Consider the following 22,045-nt stretch of genomic DNA (forward strand, 5'->3'; position numbering starts at 1 on the left):
TCGGGTTATATAAAGGTCATGAAATCGTTTTAAAACGTTTTGTATAAAAACACACTACAACAATATTTTTTATATGTTTTCGAAATGTCATTGTAAACTATTTTTGCAAACATCTTTGGCCAAATATTTTGTCAACACTTAAATAACATTATGTTAAAATATTTGCACCTGGCAAAGACAGAAATGTTCTTAAAATGTTTTTTACAAAACGTTTTAAAAACATTTAAATGTCGGGTTATATAAAGGTCATGAAAACATTTTAAAAACGTTATTGTAAATATATTGGGCAAACATTTTTTTGAAAAATATTTTTCAACCCCAAAATAACATTCTGTTTAGAATGATTTGTACCAAGTTTTCAAAATGTTTTTGGAATGTTATTAAACGTTTTTATACCATTTATATAACCCAACATTTAAATGTTTTCTGTCAAACATTTGTGTTTGCTGTGCAGTAAATTAGCAACAAATGTTTTTTAATGTTATGAAAACGTTTTATACCATTAATGTACCATTTATATAACCCGACATTTAAATGTTTTCTGACAACTTTTTATAACCTTTTGCGAATGATGTCGAAAACGTTTTGTGTTTGCTGGGTACTTTGGTGTTTTAGTGTATGTTATAGGTAATAGTACATTGCCTAGTTAACGTCGCTGTGTGAAAATAACCGGCCAATATTAAAAGTAGCCTACTCTTCTAAAATTCTAGAAAATATAGTTTTGTAACATGTCCTAAATTTTTAGCTAATTTAGATGTTTGGAAATATGCGTACTTTGGTGTTTTAGGAAGGATATGTAATCAACAGATAATACCTAAAAATATGAAGAAATTATTTCAAAAACGCGTTAAGCCAACAACCATTGTGTTGATCATTTTCAAGAATGCTGGTTAACAAAAAGCAGACCATTGTCTCATTTCGTGAACAAAGGTCCACATACCATTGTTTCCTTGCGTTTCCTTTATAATCGGTTACCCAACTGAAGCTATAATACCAGCTCATTGCGATACCGCACATATAAAACAGACACATCATGTGCACAACCAGAGAAGATCTGATTTAATCAGTTGAGCTGTTCTCAATGAGTGTTATCTTGGTTTAATAGCTTTTAATGGGGTTTAAGTCCTGCAAAGTTCGGGGTGAATTCTACTGTAGACATGACTGCATCATGGTCCTTTTATAGGCCTTTAGAAGCATTTAGGTCATTTTTATTCTATAATAAGTTCATTTATATTAAACTATGATGCTCTTATATTATGGTCAGCCGCTGCAACTCGCAGAGAATCACCATATTCCAACACACGTTGGGCAGCAGCCTTCCATTACATTAAGAGGTGTTTCCCCCCTCTCTGTCTTCCTTTTCCAGGTTTTTGGCATCATTAACAGCAGAACAATTACAGCTCTAGGTAAAGCAAAATACACACATATGAAATATTTAAACCTGAAAATTGAAACAAAATTTAGTTCAACACATGTAAAATGTAATTGGGGTAGGTTGTTACATGGGGTAGGTTGTTACAGTGTAACAACTATCCCCATAGGGAGTTTTACACACATAAGCCATTATAACACAACCCTGAGGCAGTTTTACAGGTCATGACTCAGTGATATATTAGTGGCCTACACATACTATATTTACCATAACACGCTAGCATTATGCACCTCCAGTTGTTAGAGCTATTACAATACCGTAAACGTTCGCCTAATGGCGCTATAGAGTACATGAAAATGAGAGAGCGCCATCCCTGTATAAGCCGACTATTATCACTGATCATTAAGGGTACGTGTAGTTAAAGGGTGAAACCTATCGACACATACAATTATGAAGAAGATCGAACAAACTTGTTCATGATAATGCGGTAATCATTCACCTGATACGTTGTGGCCCAGTGAGCAGAGCATTAGACTATAATAGTGCAAGGTTAAAGAGAACTTGTGGAGAAGATTGATGGTTCGAATCTCATGCAGTAATTTCTGACAGATTATGATGTCTGTCAATGTTTTTTTTCTGATTTGAGGAAATTTTATTCTCTATTTTCTTGATTGTATCTTTAACATTGTTTATATAATTTTATTATTTTATCTTGTATGTGTCTTTTTTCATGATTCTTTGTTTTTATCGTTTCATTTTATTGTAACTCAATCCATTCAATCAAATGTTGTAATGAACCTATTTGATTGTATAGGCATTTGTTATGTGTGTGAGACGAATTGTCGCGTCCGACAAGTCTTTCAATTCGCGCGGGTGTCCTTGCCTATGCATCAGTGGTCATAAGAGGTATATCATTTTATTCGAAAGGGGGGGGGGGTCCCAAATATACGGGGGTCATAAAGTCTTGGAAAGAATAATAGGAGGGGGTCATCAAATGTTTTATGACCAAAATGTAGGGAGTCACACGATGACCACAGAAAGTGTGTTATTTTATTCAAAAAGACTGATTTCAATACAATTTTGGGGTTTGGGATCATACAATTTTTGTTGCCGAAATAGGGGTGCGCAATTTTATTGACGGAGACTTTTTGGAAATTTGGGACCCCCCTTCGGAAAAAAATGATAGCCCTCTAAGAGGATTCAAAAGATAACCTCTGCCCCAATAATCCCTAGCTATATTTGTTTGAAACTGTTCCACGGAGGATGTATCATAATAGGCTCAGTCTTCAAATGATATAAATAAAATTTAAATGAGTAAACGAACAAACTGAATAGAGGCTGTGCATATGACGTATCATCCCGTAAATATGGCGGACTACTCAAATGCATTCAACAAAAGCATGATTGCATCTACCGCGACAGTTCGTCTCACACACACACATAATAAAATGCACTACGATCAAATAGGTTGATGACAACATTTGATTGAATGGACTGCACTGCGCCATGATTACGGGGAAGAAACCGGTTCAAATCCTTTGTTTGGAGCCAATCGATAAACGCAAGGCCTCTATAGCTATCATTGAATACTGGCTAGGATTCCACAACACAATGAGAACATGTTATAAGGCGCTTTGATGGGCACACAATACCCCAATGGCTTTCCATATTATGTGCAGTCAACAACTATTCAGCATCGAATCCCGGTATCGAAGTTACGTAATGTTACTATGTCAACGGGATCACGCGCTTAAGTAATGAACAACGATCGAAACAATCAGTACAAAACAAGGCATACCAAAATAGCGTGATCGTAATAATCGCCATACAAACCATCAGAGTCTATGTACAAACCACAAACAGTGCTTGGTTCCGATACAATCACGGAGTTACGTAACTACTTCGTGTCTGATAGTTATATGATCAATGGTCTGATCTACTTGGGATATCCTTTTAAGAAAAGAAAAATAGCTGATCATTTATAATGCATAAATGAATAAAGTAATGTAGTTACCCAATTTGAAACATTGAGGCCGTTCTATTTTTCAAAGGTCATTTAACTGTTAAATGTAGTGGAATATATCACGCATTGATAGGTAGCAGGTGGAGCAAATTTTGTCAGCGGTTTTTGTTGCCGTTTGTTCGCAGTGCCTATTTATCTAAAAACAAAATAAGAAAATTAAAAATTAAATTTAAAAAAAATCACAATATTCGTTCGTAAAATGGGGACAAAATCCAAAAACATTTCTTGACCCTTCTTCACATAAAAGTGGGGGCAGAAATCAAGATTCGAACAAGTACCATTCACCATTCAAGGCGCACCCTCTACCGACTGAGCTAACGGGTCAGACAAAAAAAGGGTGTAATTTTGAAATGAAGAATATTAAAAAATATGAAGAAATTACAATGTTATAAAAAGATTTACCAAAATGAGTTACGTATAACGTATGAATCGATTTACAAATTAAGTCCAATAGCACTTTGAGAAAGAATACCTGAAGAAACCCCAAAACATTTGATGCTCTAGCAACTAACCTAGTGACCTTAAGTATTGGGTCATGTCACGATATTTTTTTCTGAGGCATTATGTCCAGGTTGCTCAATTTAACATACACGTATCCTTAATGCTGTTGAGATTTTACAAGGATGGCGCTCTCACATTTCTAAGAATCCAAAAGCGCCATTAGGCGAACGTTTACGGTATTACAGTTTTGTCAAAAGTTACTAGGAAAGGACAAAAAAAGTTTTTTTGACTTAACTTTTTAGTAGAACAATGGAGAAAGCTCGCGATTGGCAGTATACCCCTTGCAGTGATGTGTAGGCAACATATGGATGTCAGTTAGCCTGCCCTCTCTTATTCCAGCTTGGCACACTGAGAGGTGTAACAACTTCCCCGTGTAACTTCCATCCCCGATGGACAAGTGGACTCCCGGGGGGGGGGCACTCAACTTGAATTTTGGTAGGGGTGTGCGGCGCGGAGCGCCAAACTTTGGGAACTAAGAACTGATTTTCGGGCAAAATAGGGGCTTGAAGAACTGAAATTAGGGCCAAATTATAGGCTGTTGAGCTAAAAATTTCTAAATTATTTCCAAATTTGAGCTTAAAGGCTACAAATTGTCAGAGTTTGAGGCTCAAAGAACTGGAGCAGATCCAAATGTGGGGCTTAAGGAACTGCCGGAGAGCCTGAAAAAGGGACCCTTGAGCGCCGCACATACCCGTACCACCTTAACATGTGGTGCCCCCTCCGGGAGTGGACTACGGAGAAGTAGAAGAGTATCTGGCCTCGTTTTCTCTATGTTCGCCCTTTTACTTTCGTCCGCATTTCCTTAGGGAGTGTTCATAAATACTTTGGTGGGGGGTTGGAAAATATTGGGGGCGGGGATCAAACAAATTTTGGGTCCTAAAAAGGGGGATCAAAAAAATTCAACCCTTAATAGGGGGGATCAAAAAAATTTGAGGGTAAAATTCCGGGGTAAAATGTACGAGAAGGCATGTAGGCCTACATTCAAAAAATGAATGTTACATATTCAATTTTGTAATCTCAAGCTACAAATCAACAAAATGTGCGCACTTACAATTTGGGTGTAACACTATGACTCCAATGCATGAGTAATAACTCCAAACGGTAATTTTTAGCTAATGAGTTAATGACCATAGGGGTAGATCCCGGAGAATGGGGATAACCCCCAATATTTTGATAGGGGTTGGTCCATACAATCATCCCCTAATATTGACTCCTGTATATTGGGTTCTAACCAAAATTAACCCCATTGTCCCCATATTTGGTCATTTTAAACTAAAGTGCCCATTTTTTCCGCTTCGCGCAAATTAATTCCAGTTTTGTAATATATTTCACAAGTTTAGCTTCAATATGGCACATTTTTTGTTTTTGTCTTTGATTCTTTCTTTAGTCCTTTTTGTATTTCATTCTTTGTAAGCATTTTGTAGTACTTTCTTCCTTCACTATTTCCTTATTTCTTTCTTTCTCTCTCTCTTCTTTCTTTCTTTCTTTCTTTCTTCTTTCTTTCTTTTTTCTTTCTTCTTTTTTTCTTTCTTTCTTTTCTTTCTTTCTTTCTTTCTTTCTTTCTTTCTTTCTTTCTTTCTTTCTCTCTTTCTTTCTTTCTGTCTTTCTTTCTTTCTTTCTGTCTGTCTTTCTTTTTTACTTTCTTTCAGTCTTTTCTCTCTTTCTTTCTTTTCTTTTCTTTTCTCTTTCTTTCTTTTCTTTTCTCTCTTTCTTTCTTTCTTTCTTTCTTTCTTCCTTTCTTCCTTTCTTTCTTTCTTTCTTTCTTTCTTTCTTCTCTTTCTTTTTTTCTTTTCTTCTCTTTTCTTTTTTTCTTTTCTTCTCTCTCTTTCTTTCTTTTTTTTCTTTTTTTTCTTTCTTTCTTTCTTTCTTTTTGTCTTTCTTTCTTTCTTTCTTTCTGTCTTTCTTTCTTTCTGTCTGTCTTTCTTTATTTCTTTCTTTCAGTCTTTTCTCTCTTTCTTTCTTTTCTTTTCTCTTTCTTTTCTTTTCTCTCTTTCTTTCTTTCTTTTTTTCTTTCTTTTTTCTTTCTTTCTTTCTTCTCTTTCTTTCTTTTCTTTCTCTTTCTTTCTTTCTTTCTGTCTTTCTTTCTGTCTTTCTTAAATTTCTTTCTTTCAGTCTTTTCTTTCTTTCTTTCTTTCTTTCTTTCTTTCTTTCTTTCTTTCTTTCTTTCTTTCTTTCTTTCTTTCTTTCTTTCTTTCTTTCTTTTTCTTTCTTTCTTTCTTTCTTTCTTTCTTTCTTTCTTTCTTTCTTTCTTTCTTTCTTTCTTTCTTTCTTCAACCACTGGGAAATCCCCATTATCGTCCATTATTATGTAAATTGATTTCAAGTAACCATTTATGTAGTCTCTTTTACCAAGTGAATGACTATTTAATGAACTCATCCTGAAATGTTTCCGATTTCAATTAGTGAGTGTGGTTTACGCGTCTGGTAAAAGAGTTTGTTGTTTCTACCAGGTTTCAACAAAGTCCAAATGCAGCCATGCAGCAGGATCCGGAACAGGTGGAAGGCACGAAAGTTCAGTCTGGTTGAATCAACGAAAAATAGACAGCTCACTGCGCTCGACTTCATCATTTATTATCTAGGACTGTGTCTGATATATTCTGAATGAATAGTGGGTATGTGCTAATAAATTGTACTCTATAAAGTGCCTTCAAAGTTCAATCACGGAATAGGCCGGTTCAATCATTCACTATTCAGCCTTCGCTGCAGCCGCAGTATGATACACACACACACTGCACTGATATGGTAAGCTTAAATTTATAACATGATTAACTTCTATGGTCAATGGTTAGCAAGTACCAGACAACGAATATAACTAAATTCGTCTCAAGTATTTTTAATAAGTAATAAAATGCGCATATATGCATGGCCATGGATGGACGGTTTGTAATTGCCATGCATGCATGATATATATAATTCATGATTGAACTTGAAGCCTATAGGCTATGACTATATGATCAACATTATGATCAATATCTGTACATGTAGTATACCATGCATGCATGCACAATTTATTATAAACTAGATCAATCATAAAATGCCATTGCATACTGGGACCAATACACTGAAGTAAAGTTTCCAGTGGTATTATAAAACTAATCTCAACTTTTTTTGAGAAAGTCAAAGGGGGGGGGGTGAGGCTGTGGATCACGAAATGCCCCTTTAAAGGAGTATTTCGTGATCCTATCATCCTCTTTTTATGACATTTTTCAGTAGATATCCACGAAAAAAGCGTATTCCCAAAATTTCAGTTGATTCCAATTTTGCGTTTGCGAGTTATGCACAAATTAATCTGCAAGAAATATTTTGTACATAAACATGTAGCCAGAGGTTTCCAGTGATATAAAAATCTGAACTTTTTTTGAGAAAGGTGCCAGGGGGCACAGCGTCATCAGTCATCATCCCTATATCTTTGTGTCAAAAATTGCTGTGATAGTACGGCGAATCCTCTCGTTTTTCAAAAACTACGCATGACGATTTTGTTCGAGATAGGCCGAGCGACTCAGGCTAAGCATACCATTTACACGATATGAGATACCACAGAGTTTCTATTCTACATGTTTTTTACGATTTATGCATGATCAGTACCCCATATGATGTTGCTATTACAAGAAAATTTGATTTGTTGTCAGGTATAATCCCAGGTTTTGTTTTCAATACACTAACTGGAAATTCAATACACTAATAGGCGATTGCTGACATTGTCGTTATACGCATATAGTTTACTGCATTTTATATGTTAACATTTGGAAATTGTTCGTTAAAATTGTGATATATTCAACTGTTTAGAATTAAAATCGTACAAACCTCAATCCATGTGCTGTATAGAATATTAAATCACAAGTCTAATGTATAATACAAAATGTACAGTGTACTAGATCGAGACACTATCCCTGCGTCAATAATAGAATATTGATTTTTAACGAATTGAATACATCTCTACATTTTGAGTTTGTACTTCAGCACTGAGCAATCTAGCGATCGAATCCTAGCCAATCAGATAGGACTCCTTTTCTTGCGTTCGGTGAAATACCAATCGCCCGTCGCTCACCAATGGAGTATTAAGTTGTAGGGGAAAAATCTTTATAATACATGGTGTCGACACTGTGGGGGATGATGCTGTGGATCACGAAATGCCCAAAGCTAACTAGTGGTGTGCATACACAAATTTATGAGACGGGACTTACATTTTTGGAAAGTACCATAGATTGGGGTGAATAGGGATGCAGGGTGAATAGGGACAAAAATGAGAAAGTTTTGAAATCTCATTTTTCACATTTGGTTAACACTTTTTTTTTTTTTTCCACATATTGAAAGAGCAATCAAACAGTGTTTTGAAAATGGTTCAGCAGATGTTAAAGAATAAATTTAGGATACATGGTGTCCAAAATAAAATTATCTAAAAAAAGTTCTAAAAAATGGGGTGGTCAAAACTTTCCTGCTCCCACAGCCACTATTTTAGAAAATGAGCTGGAAATTCACCAGGACCTAGCCTGTTAGGTCTTACAACTTTCCCTAAAATATTATTTATTAATTCTGACAGGAATTTTTATAACAATTTTTTTAATATTTTTCAGGTAAAAGTCACCTAATACGGGGTGAATAGGGACACCCTTACCACAACCACCCTTACCCCACCACACCCTACACTACCACCCTACCCTGCTCCACCCTTACCCCATTACCCTCATGAACCTACCCCACCACCTTAACCCTACCACCACCACCCTTAAATCACTATACCACACCCTGACTGCACTAGCCTTATTAAACCTACCATCCCCACTGCCCTACCCCACTACCACACCACCCTACCCAGGCTACCACCCTCATCCACCCCTAATACTATCATGCCACTGCCAGAACCTAGCTAATACCCCACACCCTACCCCAGCACTCTACCATCCTACCCCACCCATCTACCCCACCATCCTATTCCCTACCCCATCACCCTATCCACTGCGCCACCACCACCACCCTATCCACTACCTCTACCACCATGATACCTTTTCTTATACCCCACCACCCTGATCCCACTACCCCAACACCCTACCTTACCCCTACCACCCAGAACTCTACCCCAGCCATCCTTACCCCACCACACCCTACCCCTCCTCTTGTACTGACGAGCCTGATCAACGTTGTCAAGAAATCCGATTTTAATCAGTTATGATGGTATGAATTACCTTGACATGTTTCTATTGTTTCTTAAAACTCACTTGGTGTCCCTTTTCCCTCCATGTGGGGGTAAAAAGTACACTCCTTCAAAGTTGTACTTTCCTTATCAAAACCAGTGCTGTCCCTATTGACCCCAAAGTCGGGGGTCAACAGTGACACCAAAATTTTATTAAAAAATATAATCCCCCACATATATTCAATTTTTTATAATGGTGGATTAATTAAAGGCATCATGGGTGGACATAATATGCCCTCAAAAGTTTAGCTCATGGGGCTACAGGGAAAAAAACTACAATCTAGAGAGTGCCAGAACTGTCCCTATTCACCCCAATCTACAGTATGTATATACAAGTGGAAAGTCAATGAGCAGGATCATGAAATCTGGTCCGTATCCGTATTATTATTCAAAATTTAGGTAAATAAGAACTTTGCATATATATTAAAAACACATTTTTTTAATCAACCATGAATGATCCTAGCAATTAGCTCTAGGTCAAGTAACATTGCAAAACCAAAAATATTATTTTTTTTTAAAAGTATGGGAGTCTGACAGATAATCAGCAGTGAATTTCTGGTCATCCGCCAGCAAATCTGGCTTCAGGATGCCTGAATGATGACTTAATAATTTGCACACTGCTTTGAATATACACAACACTGCTGGTTGGCCTCAATTTCATAATTAACTGACAGCCAGAAAAACAAAACAAAAACAAAAACACTTTTTAGCATAATGAATGCCACATGCCTTTTATTTTGAGGTTAGTGAGAAAAATTGAAACATTTTGCTTTTGGACCCATGCATTATCACACAAACTTGAATGGCTAGAACTTGAAACTTAAGTTAATAATTTATCACAACTTACTTTCTTTCATTCTTTTCTCTCACCCCCCAATCAAATATGTACTTTTATCCATTATGATTTTAGTCGGTGATAAGCATTTGAGACCATAAATATGGTTTGACAAAGAACCATGGACTCAGAGACGCCACCTTTACCAGACGAGACGACGTTGCAACAAGAACTTCAAGGTAGGTCATAGAATAGGCCAAAAGCAAGGTACCGTACTCATCATCTGGTGGTACTCATAGGCAGGGACAGGCGATTTGCGCGGAACTTTTTTTCCGCGCAATTGGCTATTTTTTTTCCTATGGGCAGGGATACATGATTTGCACTGAAAAAAGAGTTCCGCGCAATTCCGCGCAATTTGCTATTTTTTTCCGCGCAAATCGCCTGTCCCTGCTCATAGGTTGTACTGCTGTAAGCATGCTTGTGAATGAAAACACAGATTAAGGGTTGTTTTTATGGCAGTAATGCGGGCCCATGTTAAGGATGTCAAATCACCAATTTTTGCCATTTTATCTTTTTTTACTTGGATCCTTGCTAAGGGTAGTTTCTAATCTTATGCTAAGAAAAGCTATGATAAATGAATAAATATCACATTTATCCATTCCAAGTATAGTAAACATTTCAAACTCCATCCTTGCTAATTATATTTCAAAGATGTCCTTGTAAAGGGTGTGATTTACCAAACAAAATCATTGTTAAGGGTCACTTTTTCATCCTTGTGAAAAGTCGGTACAATTACCGAATAGGGTGCAACTTGCTAGAGTTTGGTCCAGTCCTTGTTACGGAGTTTAGGGGTTTAGGGTTGGGGTAGGGCAGTCTTGTAATAATAGTAGAGTTGCACCCTATTCGGCAATCGCTCCGAAAATTCTAGCTATGAGTACCGTAGTTGTTGAGAATGCATTCACAAGCATGCTTACAACCTTTGTATGTGATGTGTGCCCCCCTCCGGACTATCTTGTGTAAAATATCAATTTTTTTTTTTTTTTATCTGCACCTCCATTTTAGGAAATAAATAACATACATCCAGACTTTCTCAAAATTTGGTGAGGGTGGCCATTATTTTTTCAGTTCTGTGTAAAATTGCAGTTGCAAAGGCTTTGAAATTAAACGGTGAGGCCCCTAATTGTTATTTCCCCAAAGGCCTACCCCTAGCTTAAAGAAAGTGTTTGCAATGTGTTTATAACCAAGAACTTTTTAACATCTTTTCATCACAACAATTTTAGAAATGAAGTAAGGGGGCAAATAAGAAAAATCTCCAAAAATCAGTGAGGGCAGGGATGATATACATGTTATTTGTTTTACTTGGCCTTATTGTTATGGGGTTAAATTTAAGCATGTCAAATTGTTTCATTCTATGCATTACTCTAATCGATGTAATTAAAAAGTAATAAATAATCACATTTGTTCATGATAATGGACAGTATTAATGTTGAGATGTTGAAACATACACATCCATTGAGGAACATTTTGATATTAAAACTAACTTTACACCTACTTAAGAAAGTAGGTGTAAACTATAAAGTAATTTTATGGTCCTTTAAGTTTTGTTTTGTTGAGTTGAGGTATCTTCCAAAAATTGATTTTGGTATTTTTTTTCTCCAAATACTTCCTTTTTAAATTTTTATTCCATTTAGATTCAGGAATTTATCTGATACAAAAACACAGTATCTGACCTGACTTATTTCAAATTAGCACCCTCCAACAAAACAGATTTTGCTTCAATATGTGACAATTGTCTCCTTGATAAATTTGTGAAGTATTCTATTTTTGCAGTTTTCTAAAAAAAATAAAACACTGGTAACAAAAGTTATGTATATTATAGGTGCAAGGAATCCAGTTACTACACTGGAATTTCAGCAGGGCTGTCTTTTGGAATTTGCAGGAGAGCATTAAATAGCTCTTCTGGAACTTTCAAGGAAAGCTGTTAAGAGCATCAATAATAGAATAATAAGAGGATGGTCAACTAAGGAGAGCTAAAAATCACTCTCTGAAATCAGATTTTAGGAGAGCAGTAGAGTGCAATCACTCTCACTCTCCTTAAAAGGTCATCCCTGATTTCAGTGACTCACGACAAGCTGTGTGTTATTTATAATAAGAAAAGAAGTACCGCTAGAATATACCCCATTTCTTAACATATTTATATTTAATGAACCACTTGTCTTGAATCACTGAAATTTCAGTGAGGTAATTGGATTCCTTGCCCCTATAATATACATAACTTTTGTTACCAGTGTGTAGTCATTTTTTGCGAAAAATGCAAAATTAGTCACAAAATTTATCAGGGGGTGTAATACCACCTTAAGCAGTCCCTTTTGTATTGTCTATGGACCTGTATACATGTAACTAAGTACCATCAAATGTATAAATCAAATTTTAACAGCTAAATGAATATTATATGATTTTGACATCATAAGTTCTAATAATTATGTATGTAATTTCAAATGTTTAACTTTTGCTTTATCGTAAGTAAGTCGTATTTTTAACTGCCAGAAAATGATGTAAAAAAGTTCTAAAATGTGACTCATTCCCCTTGTTCATGTCACACATATTATCGTTATTTGTGATCTAGTTTCTGCCCAAACCTTGTGTGAGATCATCCTACAAAGAAGCAGCAAAGAGGCTGGACGGTTTCTCAACTCACTCCCAGACAACGTCTTGAAGGGTCTATTCCCTACATCAGCCATTTACCATTGTGATGATGAGGAGGAGGATATTCACCATGGTAACCAGAATCAGGATGGTGTCTCTCAAATAATAAACCAATTTTTGCCACTTGCTTGTGTTAAGGGAGATGTGGATTTGGTTCTAGTGTTGCTGAACTTTGGAGCTGATCCTAATATCAAAGGGGAAAAGGTGAGGATTTCAATCAAGCTCATTGTTATTACCGTACTGACGCGAGTATAGTCCCACCCCGTTTTTGGGTGAACATTTTTCAAAATTGGGGGGTGGGACTTTTTTAAGTTATTTATTTTTTCGGCTTTGGAGTGTCCCAGGACCTAGACCTAAATGCTAGGATCATTCATGGTTGCCCTAAAAAAATATAAAAAATTCAAGATGTTTTGTATTTTAATATGAAAATTGATAATTTGTTTTCATGTCATACTCTATTAATGATTTCAAAATGCATTGAATTTGAATGCATTTTGAAATCATTAATAGAGTATGACATGAATACAAATTATCAATTTTCATATTAAAAATACAAAACATCTTGAAATTTTTTTTTTTTTTTTTTTTAGGTCAACCATGAAAGAACCTAGCATTTAGGTCTAGGTCCAGGGACACTATAAAACCGAAAAAAAATAAAAACTTTAAAAATATTTTTTTTTTTTTTTTTTTTTGAAATTGAGTATAGTCCCACCCCCAATTTTGAAAAATGTTCACCCAAAAGCGGGGTGGGACTATACTCAAGCCAGTCACGGTACTATTATTACACAGTTCCTTAGCCCGAATAGGCTTCTACATGCATAGGATGACATTTGAGTGTGTTGGGTGCAAAAACTCATACGCTGCAACTTGAGGTGAGATATGATTGCTGAAACTACCATAAGTTCCACATGGTATGATTGCGCACTGCTGTAATTGGAAATTCCGTTTTAGCCTGTTTGATTTTTTGAAGGTTGAAATAGAAGTTGGTTTATTTCAACAAACTTGCGAGAATAAAATCTTGAGATTTGGTTGAATGATGAGTTAAAAATGACAGTTTGCATCGGTAATATGTCAGGTATTGTGAAAAATCATTTTGCTTTGGACCTCGGTTCCCAAGCAAATGTTTAGATTTTTCACTATGTCCTCCATTAACTGATGTGTAGTTATTAACCTATAATTACAAATCATGTGAAAATCAGAATTTTTAAAAAGAAATTTATTGAGGGCATGCTCTTCAGCAAATGTGACAATATTGCTTTAATAAATAACATCCAGCATTTTCAGAATTTAAAATGTTTTCTTTTTCAGGGAAGTCCATTGGCAATTTGTTCACTTCATAACAACAGAGATATCATCAAGAGACTCATCAATTGGGATAAAGGTAATTATTAAGATATATCTTACAATTTAGTAAACAAATCCTTGGGTGGGATGGAGATACAGGGATGTGCCGCAAACATGGGTTTCATTTTCGGCCTTTTGGTATATATCAGTGACATCCTTTTTCAAATTTTTCTCAAACATTTTGAAATTAAACAAATATTTGAGGAAAAGTTGCAAAATTTGATTACTTTTGGCAAATTGATGGGTCCAAGTGGTTCACAGGGATATGCCACAAACATTGGGTTGCATTCAGGGGCAACGCTAGGGGGGTATTGGGGTGTGATCCCCCAATACCCAATTTGTCGGCAAAAATCGACTGTTGTCGTCAAAACCATGTAATTGTCGGTAAATGTATTCAAAGCTATGTGATTATCGGCAAATTGCAAGAGACTGTTATAAAAGATTAATGTGTTATGACATTGTGCTGTTGTTACGTAATAGGCTCATTGTGAATGTTATAGTAGTTACTAATTTAAAAAATTGGTTGAAAAAAATTTGACTCCTACCCCCCCCAACTTTGTAGATTCTGGAGCGCCGTCCTGGCTATAAAAAAATTGGGTCTACAATTCACAAAATATTTCTGTCTGCAAAACATACTATACATCCCCCGAATCATATTGGTCAAGCGACACCCCTGGTTGCATTCTTGGTCTTTTGGTATATCAGTGACCCCCCCTTCAAATTTTTCTGAAATGTTTTTGGAAAAAGTAGCAGAATGTCTTTTGGTGGTGAAAATCCAGGTGTTTGAAAAGCTGGGTGCGCCCACATTTTACAGCAAATACAACTCTATTGGACATTCTGGGAGAAAGCCTGCTCATGATGTTTAATATACCATTCTCTTTTTCTTTACCAAAAATGGATCAAAATTACCAAATAAAAATATTGAGGATGGGGGTTGGGGCAGGCCCCTTGGATCTGCCCTTCTTTGTTGTACACTCTTTGTATCGTAACATGTGATTTATCTATGTGTTTGTTTATGTTAGGTCTTATTGACGATATATCGCAATTGACATCAAGCCTTGCCAGTGCATGTGAAGGAGGTCATCATGAGTTAGTCACTTATTGGTTAGACCATCTTCGTTCCATACATAACCATGCCATATCAGCTGGAGACTTTGACCAGGAAAATGATCCTGTTGCTGCAGCATGCAAAGGTATGAAGTGATTTTATTTTCACTTTTCATTTTCATCGGTTTCTTTGATGACAAAAGTTATGCTATCAGCTCAGGTGGGGTTTTTCGTGGAAATGAGGGTACGGGATGTGCAGCAGACTTGGGGTGCATTTTCAGCCATTTTGGTTTATTGATAGCACTCATTTTTGTGAAAATTTGTTTTTAAAGAAGGGTGTTTTACAAAAGTTTCCATTGTTTTTTAGCAAAATTTATAAAATTTTGCCAAAAATTGGTATAGATTTGGGTCTGTTTTTCAAAAAATTTGCTTTTCAGATGGATAGTTTTTCGGGGTCCCAGCCGCACGTCCCCACCCAAACCAAAGTTGAGACTCTCCCAGTACTATCAGTGATTTGCTAGTAAATTATAAGGGGGGCAAGCAATTTTTGGCACACATTTAATACTGGGTACGTTTTTTAACATGCTCTACAAAGCCTATGCAAAACTATCTAGCCACAGCCCTACACACTGCACTTTTTAGGCCGGGTTTTTAGGTCATCCGAAAGACGAGACCTGGCTTCACAAGTCGTGTCTTCTTCCGTCAGTTGTGTGTCCATCAACAATTATGGCTAAAACTGGATATATATGTCTCCTGGCATTCCACTTGCTTTAAAAGACATTTTGAGATTGCAGGCTAGGTTTTAAATAAGAATAATTAATGCTGTGTTTTATGCAAATGTTGGTGTTAGCACACCTGTGGAGTTAACAAAGTTAACAAAAGTTCAACTTTAACCTTGGAGTAAGTTTTTGTGTAAGGTTGAGCTTTGTATTAACACTTTGGCCCTACATATTCTGGCTTCACTATAATAATACCTGCCTGATGCAAATTGTGTTTCAGGTATTTGAAATTAATTCATAAAATATGTAACTTACATGAAGCAGCCATGAACAGACATGTTTCCTCTAATTGGAAATCATCCAAGCATTTCTGGTAACATTCAGTTTCATACGTAACATAACTAACAGAATTGGGGATTCCCATGATTGTATTGCACACATGTGGGAAATTTCTGAGATTTCATTTGTTGAGCATATGATACATGTATCAAGGGTATGTTGGTCAGAATCGTAGCGTATACAGCGTTTATCACAATGATGTAGTAACACTGCATGGATTGTACACTGTTAAGATGGAAATGTCAATTGAGAAAGAAGTTTGTGAGTACATTTTGTATCAGTACCTGATTGTAGGCCTAAAACAAAAGTTTGTATTGCTCTTAAAGCTCCAAAGTCAGATTTGGTCGGTCAGTATTTTATTTATTTATTTTTAAATTATTTTTGCCACATGTATATATTGTTACTAAAAATTGCAAACTTCCATAAAATATGATGATAAATGATGATTTATAAGATTTGTCAGGCTTGTTCAATGCATCAGCAGCCATGCTGGGTGGCTGGAACTCTTTGTGTGCAAGACTTTGTGGTTTGAGAACTACCATAAAAGCATTTTGGGTGGAAAATGCTTTAGTGGAGTGAATCAAACAAGGAAAATCAAGTTAGTAGGAGCTTATATATAAAACATGAAAGAATTTTGGCTGTGGATCTGAATATTATAGCAAATTGTTTTGATATTTCAATCTTTTATTTAAACATATGTCTTGTGAGAATCCTATATGCCACTTTAAAGCTACTCATACTATTTCAAATTCAATTAGCTAAAATTTTCTTGTGGATCACTGAGAGTAACTTTAGCTCCTGTTAAGAATTTATGAGGTTTCATATTTTAAAATCTAAATTTATGTCACATTGTATATTAGTCATAAACTTTAACAGTGGTTGATTTGATATGCCCTGTAAAATAATTCAAAGAGCATTTCTAACTGTTTGTTTATCACTTCACCTTGGAAACTGTGACAGAAAAACATTGTTTTCTTGTAGCATAAAATGATAGGAGGGGCAACAATCTGAAAATTTGCTAAAAGAATTGCGGTTTTTGCCCCAGAAGTGGAATTTGACATGATTTTCCATGCATTGCAGGAAAAACCCATTAAGACTATGGGAAGCTCTGCATTTAGTTGATAATAAACATGTATATTGTAAAGTTATGACAGCTATATTTGTTTTTATCTGTGTGAAAAGTCATGCAAAATTGCTTCCAAAAATTGATATCATTGGGAACTAAAAACTTGGTAATTCAGAACTAAAAACAAATGAGCTCATTGCCCTGATTATATGTATGTAATTACAGTGAATTCTAGAATATAGACATTAAATGTAAGTTTCACATGTGATTTACAGCTTGATTGTCTAGTTCCACGATGTATTAGTTAACATTTTATTATTTCCTTTTTTGTCTTGAGTGCACTAGAGGGTATAATTTGCATGTGAGATTGTGAAGTTCACACTGTGAAGTTCAAGTGAATGCTAGGTACATATAAAATTTAATAGTTCACTATTTCCTGAACATCAGAGATCCATCAATTCAATCAATTAATTTCCTCACACATGTATCGTATTTGCACTTGTAGAGTATTTACTATCGCAGGGTTAGAATTTTAAAGCCAAGAATCAATTCTGACAAAAATTCTTGTAAAAAGAGTTTGCGTGAATCAAAGTTGATTCTCACAAACTTTTGTACTTGACACAGAAGTTGATTGGCATGAATCAGATGATTCCCATGAATTTATTCTGCAAGAATCAAGATGGATTCTTGCGCTGTGAAACAAGATTCTGACCCTGCCAGGGTCATTGGGAATTGGCGAAATTAAGTACTAGCGAAATTAAATAGCTTTACAGTATTTGAAAGTTTCTGAACTGTTTTCCTAAGCCTTTTTAGAGTGTTATTTAAAATATATGCCCTATAAATGTCTGCCAAAAATTGATTGCCCTCCCCCTTGGTCTACCAGAAATGACCTCCCCCCTTTGACTGGCCAAATAATATTTGCCCCCCCCCCCTTACCCAAGGGCTCATGATTATTACACAAATCATTATTATTACACAAATCATTATTTACTGTAGGACATGAAATGATTGACCACAATATCTTCATAAATCACCCAGTTGGGCTACAAAGTCACTGGGTTGGCAACTCTCTGTTCAGCAACTCTGTGTTCCATGTGGATCCTCAAGTTCCAAATTCCAATCTACTTGATTACTTCCTGGAATATTGCCCAACTGCAGGTTGTTTCAGGGAAACTTGTGCAATTGTGTAAAAGCTCCGTGTTTCTGCTGTGTTTTAGGGGATATTATCTGGGGATACTATTTGCACATCGTTATCATTTCATCAAAAAGACAAGTGCATAATCAAGTTTTATATTTATCCATTGTGATAAGAGTCTTGTAGATTTGTGTTTATTGTTGTCACAGTGATGAATTAAATAATTATTTCCTACTATCACAACCAAATTAGGTTAATTATTTCAAAATCCAATTACTTCCAAGAAAAATATGTATTAATATTGTAAAAATATATTTTTTCTTGGAAGTCTTAAAAGGCCACATTTTTCTGGAATTGTGGAGACCTTTTTACTGCTAGATTGTTGATCTAAAGTTTATAAATGTATTAGAATGAAAAAAAATCTGTTGAATCTAACTGTGACTGACAGTTGAAAGTTATAATAACAATTATTAGATTATCAAGGAGTATTTTGTAATCCTAGCATCCTCTTTTTATTACATTTTTCAGTATATATCTACGAAAAAAGCTTATTCCCAAAATTTCAATTGATTCTGATTTTGTGTTTGCAAGTTTATGCACGATTATGTGTATTACACTGCTCCATAGACAATGTGTTGTAATTTTGTTTTGGTATACCAGAACGAAATTCAAATTTGAAGATATTTTTGCTAAACGAATTAATCTGCAAGAAATATTTGGTACATAAACATTATGTAGCCAGAGGCTTTCAGTGGTATAGAAATCTCAACTTTTTGAAAAAAGTGGGAAGATGAGGCTATGGATCACGAAGGTGCCTGACTTGAGTGGTATTCAATATCCAAGTAAAAACTACACTTCCCTTTGACCTGGCTTAATTTATTTTTGCGCACTGATCACTGTACTAGATTTTAAAAGGAAGTTACCCCAATTGATTTCACTATATGCCATGGCACAAAGTATACAGACACATTTGGATGGTTATGATCTGTTAATTGAATACAATAGTTTCTAAGTTGTAATCACAAACCTGTTGCTACAATAACAATGTGAAAATACTATAAAGCACACTATTTTCGCAGCATGAAATTTCATGATTGGAAAAGCACCCTCATAATTGGGTATGTAATTTTCACTAAATTGATACAATCTCTTTAAAGCCTATAATGAAGAGAAGTACTTGCGACCATGAAAATTTTGCGAATCCATGTCACTTGCAAAATTAGTGAAATTTTGTGCATGCAAACTTTACAGATCTTCACGCTGATATAACATTGTTCACTCAACATTGAACGAGACATACAGTCATAGAGGAACATAATATTTTATTGAATAATCATAGTACTTGACACAAGGAAATAACCCAGCAACTTAAAGTTATTTATTAATATATTAAATTATCATTTTTGTAAGGCAATTTTAATTAAAAACTGTAAAGCTTCAAAATATATTATTAAAACGTAAAATGATAAAATTAAAAAAAAATCTTTCTTTGTGACAGGTTGTGTTTGTAATAATTGTCACGCATTATCAGTCATGTATCAATATTATTTACACAGCAAAGATAATTTTGAAACTGTGACCTCTGTTAATATTAATATCTGATGTTCAATAATAATATACCGTAAACATTCGCCTAATGGCGCTCCGGCTCTCTTGACATATAACTGGAATTTTAGACAATTCTTATGGGGATTTTTAGAGGAGGGAGCTCTCTATTTGTACATGAAATTTACCCCAAGGCAGAGGAGCCAGGGCGCCATTAGGCGAACGTTTACATTTATATATATATGCTTACATTTTCAAGTTTTTCCTTCGAAATTGCTCATCGTTATTGAGAAATGTGCTAATGAAGTTACCAATTTAAAAATATCATTATGTTTTATGGTAAATCTACAATAGATCCAGCTAGGCCCTTGCAACTCCTATACCAGCACAATACAAGGAGGTGACAGTGTAAATGTACCTCAGTAATTACACAGGGCTAATATTAACAAGTCAAAGGTCATTTGAAGCAGAAAAATGACACTGGCACTAGAGAGCATAGCTATAAAGACTTACTTGAAAATGACGTCACTTGACAAAATTGGCGGACCTCATAGGTGTAGATCCCAGGGGTGGGGGATAAATCCCCCATTATTTTGTCGCTGGGATCTATAAAATCGTTGTTGATGCCTGTTTGTGGGATTCTGACCAACTTTAGCTTCAATATGGCAAATTTTTTCACGCGCTTCACACACATTTCTACCATAAACTTATTTGGTCCCCAAAAGGTGCTGGATTCACTATACTTAAAGAAATTTTTCAACCCCATCCCCCCCCCCCCCAATGTCAAAAAGAAATCTACCGGTACGCTACTGGCGGACTTCATTAGCAGAAAAATGATTCTGCTGTCAGCGTCAAGTCTTGGTCGACTTTGATGTCTCTGTCCTCAGATCATAGGTGACAGTTGCTTATCCACACATTTTATGTATTATTATTTATCCTAGTTTTGATAAATTAGTCTGATTTAAAGATTTTTAATAATATTACCACTACTAATATGATAATAACAACAACCCTAATAATAAGGCCAAAATTGTTTACGTTGTCAATGAAAACTGAGAGCAACACTTAGGCAAAATATTTGGATTTTTATTGGAATTTGTTTATGGAAACAGTTTGAACAGTTTTTATATTTTTCATATAAAATTTGGAAAGTAGAAGTAGTTTACATCACTTTTAATCAAGTTTAATCATTATTTATCTAATTGTTTTATTTATTCAATTTTTGTTTGTTTGTAGGTGGAAATGTTGACATTGCTGCTAATCTTCTGGAGGATGGAGTATCATTTGTCAGTAAAGAGACAGCCAACGGATATCCTGAAGTACTCTCTGAAGTCATGAACAGGTGGGTGGAGGAATTATCATCACAGGATCAGGAAGAGGTGAGTATTAACCACCCCAGGGTGTGGTAGGGGTAATTGGTAGCACCCTGGCACCCCCCAAATTAGCTTTCCCACAGTTTCCCCTGTAATTAGAACAAGCGAATCATTGAATATAATCACTGTGTCACTTTGTATTATGCATAATTAATTAGTAAATGACCAATAATGTTCTACATGCTACACCAGAGGCTCCCAAACTGTGGAGCCAAACCAAGTCCTTTAACATGTCATTTTACAACTTTAAAGCCATTTTGGTATCAAATGAAAGCTGAATGAATACCTATACTAAATGATGACATCAAAAACTCAATCTTCAAAATTAATGAATTATGTCTGGTTTTGTGGGAGCAGGTCACATATAGCTTTATTGGTCGTCCTAAAAAAAAAAAGAAGCATTGCACACACCTGCACATGCCCTGTATAAGTGCCATCCATGATCTGTGGGATTACAGCTCGCTATGTCAAAGGCTAGCTAGGAGGATGAAAATAATGTTCGCTATGTCAAATGTGAAATAAGGTTCGCTATGACGAACTCTAACCCCAACCATAACCATTACCCTATAAACCTAACCTTAACCCTAGCTAACCTTATTTTATAGTCAACATAATAGCAAACCTTGTTTTTGACATACATTGTAGAGAACCTTCAACATAGCAGACAGGCACAGTGGCACCTACACACCATAATGTGACACTTTTTATACTGATATGCTAAATTTTATAAGAGTCAATGAATCATTGGAATCATATGTGAAACAATCACAGTAGACGTTTGAGAAAGTGGTATACAATTCTCGCTATTCACAATAAAGAAGGCGCCCCAGCAGTTTGCGATGTAATCGTGATGTATCATGGGAAAAATCGACATCAAGTCCATAATCTGAATATTACCATGCTATTACA

General features: G+C 35.5%; 1 protein-coding gene across 1 annotated transcript in view; it reads left to right on the top strand.

Annotated features, from left to right (window-relative positions):
* Positions 1 to 6,391: 6,391 nt before the first annotated feature.
* The window catches only part of LOC140170979 (leucine-rich repeat serine/threonine-protein kinase 1-like), an 80,061-nt gene continuing 64,407 nt past the window's right edge, over positions 6,392 to 22,045 (top strand). Inside the window, 6 exon segments of the mRNA XM_072194168.1 lie at positions 6,392 to 6,638; positions 9,998 to 10,101; positions 12,489 to 12,772; positions 13,877 to 13,949; positions 14,935 to 15,105; positions 21,000 to 21,142. Coding sequence (XP_072050269.1) covers positions 10,044 to 10,101; positions 12,489 to 12,772; positions 13,877 to 13,949; positions 14,935 to 15,105; positions 21,000 to 21,142 — 729 coding nt within the window. The 5' untranslated portion in view covers positions 6,392 to 6,638; positions 9,998 to 10,043.

This window comes from Amphiura filiformis, chromosome 15 (assembly GCF_039555335.1).
Source record: "Amphiura filiformis chromosome 15, Afil_fr2py, whole genome shotgun sequence".
Lineage (NCBI taxonomy): Eukaryota > Metazoa > Echinodermata > Ophiuroidea > Amphilepidida > Amphiuridae > Amphiura > Amphiura filiformis.